The sequence below is a fragment of the Tamandua tetradactyla genome, chromosome 2 (genome assembly GCF_023851605.1).
Source record: "Tamandua tetradactyla isolate mTamTet1 chromosome 2, mTamTet1.pri, whole genome shotgun sequence".
NCBI lineage: Eukaryota > Metazoa > Chordata > Mammalia > Pilosa > Myrmecophagidae > Tamandua > Tamandua tetradactyla.
In genome coordinates, this window is record NC_135328.1 from 184,334,081 (window position 1) to 184,342,840 (window position 8,760).

The window sequence follows — 8,760 nt, forward strand, 5'->3', positions numbered from 1 at the left end:
TTTTTTTTTTTTTTTTACATGGGCAGGCACCGGGAATCAAACCCGGGTCGTCTGGCATGGTAGGCAAGCATTCTTGCCTGCTGAGCCACCATGGCCCGCCCGGCCTACTGATTTTTGACAAGGGGGCAAAGATCACTCAATTGTGAAAGAAAAGTCTCTTCAGTAAATAGTGCTGGAAACACTGGATCTCCATTTGCAAAAAAAATGAAGGTGGACTCCTATCTCACACCATAAACAAAAATCAACTCAAAATGGAACAAAGACCTAAACTTAAGAGTAAGAACTATAAAACTCCTAGAAGAAAATGTAGAGAAACATCTTCAGGACTTTGTGTTAGGCAATAGCTTCTTAGACTTTCCACCCAAAGCAACAAAAGAAAAAATAGATAAATGGGACCTCATCAATATTAAAGACTTGTGTGCGTCAAAGGACTTGACCATGAAAGGAAAACGACAACCTATATACAATGGAAGAAAATAATTGGAAACTACATATCCTATAAGGTTTAAATACCCAGAATATATAAAGAAAGCCTTCAACTCAACAACAAAAAGACAACTCAATTAAAAAATGGGCAAGAAAAAATAATGGGCAAGAGACTGGAATAGACATTTCTCCAAAGATATACAAATGACAAATAAAGCTCATGAAAAGATGTTCAAATAATTGGCCATTAAGGAACTGCAAATCAAAACCATAATGAGATAGAATTTTGCACCTACGAGAATGGCTACTATTAAAAAAACAAACAAACAGAAAATTAAAAGTGTTGGAAAGGATGTGAAGAAATAGGTACGCTCACTCATTACTTGTAGAAATGGAAAACGGTGTAGCTGCTATGCTGGCAGTTCTTTAGAAAGTTAAGTATAAAACTACCATATGATACAGCAATCCAAATTATTATGTATATACCTAAAAGAACTAAAACCAGGGATTCGAACAGATATTTTCACACAGATGTTCATGACAGCATTATTCACAATTGCCAAAAGATGGGAGCAACCTAAGTGTCCATCAACTGATGAATGGATAAACAAAATGCGGTATATACACACAAGGGAGTATTATTCAGTCATACAAAGAAATGAAGTTGTGATAAATGTGACTTCATGAACAATGTGTTGTGTGAAATAAGCCAGGTGGAAAAAAACAAATAGTTTGTGATCTCAATGATATGATATAATCAGAATAAGCAAATTCACTGAGTCGGAATCTAGAATATAGGATACCAAGGGACAAGGTGGGGATAAGGAATAGGAGTTTAGGTTTAAAAAGTACAGAAAGTTTCCATTTGGGACAATGGAAAAGTTTTGGCAATGTATGGTGGTCATGGAAGCATAACATTGTGAACAAAATTAACAGGACTCAATAATATATTTGCATTTGGTTAAAAGGGAAAATTTTAGGTTGTATATATGTTACTAGAATAAAATTTTTTTAAATCCATGAACTGCACAACACAATCAATGAATGAACCCTAAGTTAAACCATGGACTATAGTTAACAGTACCATTATAAAAATGTGCTTTCATCAATTGTAACAATGCACCACATCAACTTAAGATCTTAATAATAGAGTGGAATATGGAATTCCTATATTAAATACATGTATTACTTTGGAGACATATTTATATGCTCCAAGAAAAGTTATTTTCCACAACTGGCCAAGTTATCCTACACAAAATGATTTTTTTCTTTTAATTCATGTGCTCCATTACATGAAATGTTTGGAGTTATAACATGAAATGTTTATTAGGTGTTCTCAAAAACAGGGTTCCTTGGACAAATAAGATGGAGAAACACTGCGTAACTGTATCCGTCCTCTTGAAAAGTCATAGGGCACATGAACATAAAAGCTCTTAATAATAATTCTACAGTAAAGAAATTCATTTCACTTTTGCCATTACTTTGTCTAAGATATTTTTTTCATTCCCAGAGGACACTTATTAGCATTGTAAAGAACTAATGTTGAATGGAACAGCTTAGGAAATGCTGCTCTATGCCAACTTACGAATTTTAGTGGAACTAAAAGACTACATGCAACCCTATTCTGATGACCTTCCAAAATGGTTAGAGTTTTACACGCATTGTACCATTTTCTTTTTTAATTTAGTACTACTGAAAATGACATTAAATACCAACATAAATAGCAATCCTCAGCCTCCCAAATTATTGCCAATCAAGCATGCTTTACTTCTTTAAAAAGTCCCAACACTATCATTTGATAATGAGCAAATTCTATGCTATTTACCTCAGGGTACAATAATAATTTTAAGACAGCTAAAAAATAACAGTGATGTTCAACTGTGCATATAACATGTACTATAGCCCTTTCTCTGTTCTCTTTTAAAATGGAAGATCATGTCAGTGGTGAGGTGATATACTTTCCTAACACTGGGCAAAGAATCCTACTTCATATATATTGTAGGACAATTTGACAACAGGGATAACAACAACTAAGGATTGTGAAAACCTTCAGTAACTCTAATAGATTATGTCAATAACAGGATACAAAATATTTCTTATTCCAATATTTCCTATGAGTCATCCCATTCCTCTTATTGAAGCACTACTTATGATCACTATTTATAGTTCATACCGTGAATATATTTAAGAACAGTTCTCGAATCTGATTTATAAGGACATATAGCTGATTTTAAATAAAGGTATTCATTTAAATAAGACAACTTTTATACCTTGGACATGGATGTGAACCTTTAATTTAAACCTATTCTATTGGCATGTATTCAATGCAAATGCTAGATACTACCTCTCTCTCTAAACTGCACCTGGAGTCTATCCATCAGCTAGTTCTCAAAGCATAAAAGAAAGTACACAGGATTTAGATGTAATCTGCCTGCAGACAAGTAAGAACTTAAACCAAAATGGAAAATATAACCCCTGTATCAAAAATGAGTACAAAAAAATCCCTGTATCAAAAAAAAAAAATGTTCTCAGGTATATCACTGATGAAACATGAAGAAATGTGGGAAAGGTGCAGCAAATTTTGCAACTTGGCAAAAATTTCTGCAAACTGAGAGATTTTTTTCCTGTACCATTCCACAATGTTGTCTTCCTGCTTACTTCAAGGAAAATGTTACCCAGGTGACAACAAATCACAGAAACCAAAAAGACAGCCCTTCTTCAACTGACAATTTCTACAATTTGAAAAAAACTTTTTAAAAGCTATAATGCAAATCCCACCTCCTAGGTAGAAACATATAATTGATTGTTCTGGATTTTAATAATCATTGTTATTTGGCAAATATGAAAAAATTTCCATCATTACCACTCTGCATCTAGGGATTAACAGAGGAGTTCGGGAGTTAACCTTTCCCCAAAACCAATAATCCTACTACTTTGTGCATTCAAAAGTAATACTGAGGGTGCACAGGTGCTTCAGTGGTAGAATGCTCACCTTCCATGCGGGAAACCTGGGTTTGAGTACTGGACCATGCGCCCGCCCCATTCCCCCCCCCACCAAATGGGAAAAGTTAATACTGCTCTCACACTGATTCACTGAAAATCAGCTCTGAAACCACATAAGCACAACTAAATGAGGTTATTTCTTTCATGTCAAGTGGTTGCTCCCCCACGCAGAAATCTTACTGTACATAACAAAGCAGATAATTACAAAAGGCTTCCTCATCAGGAAAGCTCTGACTGCCAGAAGAGACTTTATACTGCTCTGCAAAGAAAATAATGTGTTTTCTCACTTACTGAGGTCCACTCACTGACAGGCACCTAATGTTACTGTATTCAATTCTCCTGACTACCTTATAGGTAGGTATTAATACTGCTGCTTTAAAGAAGAAGAAACTAAGGCTCAGAGAGATTAAGAATTTGCTCCCTAGCTCACACAGAAGTTAAATCAATCTGCAAGAGACAGAATTCTTTCCTAGGTTTGATCCTAAAATCAATAACTATACTGTCCCCTACCCAAAGGCACTTTTTGGCCAAAGCATTTAAAATCTATTTCCTCTTATATTATAATCCACTTAAATTATGTTTGGTGCTTTGAGGTTCTGAGGGAAAATACTGAAATGACCTTGTAGCCTTCAGAGATTGTCACAATGCATGCATTAAAAACTGAACAAACAAAATGAAAAGAGAGACTGTAAGACATCAGGTAACTCACAACCAGTTTGTTCTGAGTACAAGAAATAGAATGGAAAAGAACAACTTGCTGGCTCAGGAATGTTCTTTCTAGGTGGTATGCTTGCGGCTAGAATGAACTTCAGGAAGGGCATTTGTGACCCCAATAATGTCCTCTGCCATTCAACCTCCTGTGAACGAGGCAAACTTGTCAAAACATAGAGGATGCCTTAGAGTCATTTCTTCCATCAAGTCAATGCTTCCACAGGAGAGGCAATGAGATATGTATGGTAGAATGAGCAATGGTCTGGGAATCCAATAATCTAGGCTAGACCTGATTCTGCCTTTGAAAAGCTAAGTGACATTGTCATGGTCATCTCATTCTTTAGGGACTCAGTACTAAGGACTGGCCTGAAGGAAACTAAAAATACTTTCTGAGCTCTGATGCAAGGATATTTCCCCCCATAATATTCCCCATAGTCGAGATAATATAGTGTTTATGAGTAAGGACTCCACAAAGTGTGTGGAATTAAAAGTTACAGACCTGTGTTTGAATCCTAACTGTACCATTCACTGGCTGTGTGACTTTGTGCAACTTATTTAACCTCTCTGTGCTTCACTCTCCTTACAGGTAAAATGAGGGTGGTAATTGTATCTAGTGCATATCGTTATGACAATAATACATATAATGGATTTATAACCTAGTTGACACAATGTACGAACTCAATAAAAGGTAGGGGCAATGATGTTATTCCTGAATCTGGTCCCTACATCGTAAGTGACTCTGAACTCAGAGAAGTGAATTTCAAAATTGCCTCAAAAAGACATCTGGTATGGTCTCTCATTTCACTTTGCCTCCATTTCTATGTATCTAAAATCGGGATAAGAAGATCTGTATGTTTACTAGCACAACAAATCGGTTTTGATCAAATGAAAAATGTTTAAGCATAAATGAAATAATATAATTGTTTGTTATAAGGATTAAATAAGATGTCATGGACACAAACAGTAGAGTATAAAGCATAAATATGATTTCTCTTAAACAAAACTGAGGTTCACAACTTTTTAATATTAACTCAGACTTCCTGGGATTCAAGATTTCTGAGGTGGTCAATTCTGGATGATAACAAGGTCCAGCAAGCGCCCTATAGTGAAAGGGCTAATATAGAATGAAGGTGGTCAATGGCTTGAACAGCAGGTGCTCCAGAAATGTTATGCCTAAGGCATAAGGGCGAATATGGAGTGAAGGTGGTCACTGGTCTTGAACAGCAGGTGCTCAAGAAATATTTGCTAAATATATATATATACACACACATATATATATTCACGCACACACACATATATACTTATACTTGTCTCTGTAGTCTTGTCTAAACTTATTAATAAAGAAACTAGGTTATGCATATCATAACATTCTTCAAATTTGATTAACTTAATGATTTGAGCAGAACAAGGCTGAGATGGCCAACGGACAAAACATAGTTCTTTCCATGCCAAGCAAATACATGGCCAGCCCTATTTCCACTTGGAGTTTTGACTCTACCTTCCATACTGCAGTGTTCTGCAAATATAACTTCTAATTCACTGGTATCCCCTTGAAACATGAATTACTTAATGGTTTCCAAACAAAACTGGAAATCAATTTTACACATCATTCTGCATAAGTACCTCTGAGAATCAGTATTCCACAGTTTGAAGAAGGTGCTATGCCTTTGGATAAATCCTGGTGTTTGGAGACAAACAGCCTAAGAAATTGGTGATGTCTGAAAAGATATTCAGTGACTTCTTGTAGTGGCATTGTGCACTTGGTAGTTCCTCACTACATGGCATAAATCACTTTCATATACAAAAAAAAAAAAACCAGTATCAGCAATATTCTGAAGCCTGGTTCTAAAGAATCTAGATTCTTAAAGTTTCTGTAATTATTTTTCCCGTTATCTACCTTGATTCAGGAAAAATCCAGTAATTTACTTTATAAATGTTTCCTTCCACAACAGAAATCAAGGAATATAACTGAAGTATCTAGTTGAAGAACCCACATTCTATATGTTGGTCTGAATCCTTGTGACAGTACAAGAAATTCTTAATATATTCTCCATTCCATACACTTTAATACACAGAAATCAAAAGAAGGCAATCCACTTTGAAATATAAAACTGAGAGTTTGGTGAGTCCCATGACTAGTCAAACATAACGCAGCAGATAAAACTACAGGCATTGGCATCAGGCACCTTGGCTTTGAATCTCAGCTCAAACATTTACTAAGTGACACGGGACAAGCTCTCTGATTCTCAATTTCTTCACCTACAATAACGGGGTGATAATGCCTAACTAATATAGTGTTATAATCCATGTGCCCTAAAATATCAATTCTCTTTCTCTATTTCTTTCTTAGAAATCTGGTTGCATTCACATAAAACTGACCAAATTTGAAAACCATAGGGGCTTCCTGAAATAGATATGAAATATAATAGTCATCTAAAATTAGAAAGGTTCACCTAATATAGACAAGCAAAAACAAATTACGAAAACACAAAAGGTTTAACATAAATGTTAACCCACATTTTGGGAGGAGCAAATGTAAAACAACCCCAGTCATCACCATTCAGTGAAAAAGGAAATGTACTCCCAGCAAGTAGACTTAAACAATTTTGGATTAGAACAAAACCTTTTAAAATACGAACAAGAAAGTGTTGACAAGTCCTATTACTTAAGATAAGATGCAAGAAGCTATGCATTGGTTTATTTTAGTTTGGGGCTGCTTATTTAAAAAGAAGAAAGTGCATGCGTGGCTGCATTTTTAGACACATATAAAAGGAAATAAATGAGCCAAGACCCAGGGTCTCTGCTAAGCTCCCTTCCTCCAAAGGGGAACTAACTCATTCATTCAACAAATAACTGCCAAGTATCTAATACTTGACAGAAAGTGTAGCTCGGAAAACTCAGTCCCTACCTGGAACCTTCCTAAAGCAGGCAAATTCCATATTCAACACCTCAAAGTTAGCTGTGTGGTACTAAGATCCAATAATCTATGCTTGCTCTTTTAATACACTTCCCAAGTGTGAAAATGTTCCCAGAAATGCCTCCTACATTGAACCTTCTCAGTCCTACAGACAGGACATTACTGAATGACAGGACACCACTGAATGCCTGACTGTGCTTCTTAAGCTTGGTATTCAGTTACTAGGACCAAGCACATCTATCTAACAGTATCCCTCTCTTAGCCTGGGTCTTGTTTATCACCTCCTTACAACAGATTCCAGATCTCTGTACTCCAGGGACCCACTAGAACTACGTGTCAATAGTTGCACTCAAGCAAATCCCTGTCCGATCCTACCGTTCGGATAGAGGACTGAGGCCCCTTTCTCCTACACCAAGGCTTCAAAAAGACTTCAGGGTCACTCCCAAACTGTGTCACACTCTGCCCTCTATCATTCCTGGATCTAAAAGAGACCCCCAGCCCATAACTCGGATTTCGCTGCTCTCAAGCCTGGCACTCCAGGGGCTTGCACGCCCCCATCCTGGGGCCATGCACGTACCAGGTAGGTCACTTTTGCAATAAGAGGTGACTGCCACTCCGAACCATACCTTAGCCCTCAAGCTACCCCAAAAGTACCTGCCTGACCATCATCCTTCCCTCCCCCTCAAGGCCTCTAGGTTCAGCCGCAACTTCCACCCCACGCCTGAGTCCTCTGCGGCCCTCGCCCCTACGGCGTCCGACTCGTTCATCACCCACCAGTCCAGAGCCAGCGCGACCAATAAGGTGCCAGGTCCGCGGCCTCCCCGCCATCGACCAATCACGAGCGAGCCCCCCCGCCGTCGCCCTCCGCCAATGGGAGAAAGCCCGCGGGCCGGGCCGGCGAGGCGCACGGACCCTACGAGCGCAGCAGCAACAGCGGTGAGCCAAGAGAGAACATAACATGGCGGCAGGCAGGCCGGGCCGAACTTCGGGAACGGCTGCACGAGGGAAGTGAGGTCTCCGCTGAAGGCGGGAAGCGCTGCCCCTCCCCCCGCCGCCGTTCACCTCTCACATCCTCCTTCCCACAGACGCTCCCGCACACTCACATGCCTCTGCTCAGGAATCCAGGGAAAATCAGGAGCCGCCCCCGCGCTCTTGCGGTGTCGGGCAGTGAGGCGGCCCAGGCAGGGCAGAGGGGAGGGGGAAGCGTGCGTCACAGAGAATGGAGCGCGCGCGAAGCGGGGGCGCAAACAAGATGGCGGCTGCGCCGTTTGTACCGTCTCCCCTTTCCCCTCCCCCCCCTTGGCACTTCGTCTCCCAGTAGCTCGTAGTGCGCAGACGCTGAGTTTCTTAGAGTCTCGCGTGAATTGGAAAGGAGCGCCGACCCGGAGAGATTGCGTGAGATCCGAGAGTTTTGTGACTCCGCCCCCCGCCGGAGGAGCATACAGGCGTTGCTTGGTGACATATATGAGGTGTTCTGTACCTGTGGAATTCTTCCTCTTGTGCGCACAGTTTGGATTTTAGGGTTCAAGTAGTTTTGTTTTGTAACTTGGGGGAAGAAGAATTGGGAGAAGAAGGATGTCATAAGTAAGCACGTCGTGAAAGAAGATGGATATCTGCATCATAAACTCATAAAATAGGGTATTTAACACAAAGCTAGATTGTATATATACACTCCAGGATAAAGAACTGTACGTCCCAAGAAT

The 8,760-nt window shown here is 39.3% G+C and overlaps 1 protein-coding gene across 6 annotated transcripts in view; it reads right to left on the bottom strand.

Moving 5' to 3' along the window:
* NFYC (nuclear transcription factor Y subunit gamma) overlaps positions 1 to 8,302 on the bottom strand; it is an 82,722-nt gene extending 74,420 nt beyond the window's left edge. For 2 of the 6 annotated variants that reach the window (XM_077150091.1, XM_077150092.1), the window contains exon 1: positions 8,161 to 8,302. Coding sequence is in view for 2 of the 6 variants with exons in the window: in XM_077150088.1 (XP_077006203.1) it covers positions 5,764 to 5,893 (130 nt within the window). In the remaining 4 variants the exon portion in view is untranslated. The other 4 variants (XM_077150088.1, XM_077150087.1, XM_077150093.1 and 1 more) reach the window with 4 other exon arrangements.
* Positions 8,303 to 8,760: the final 458 nt, after the last annotated feature.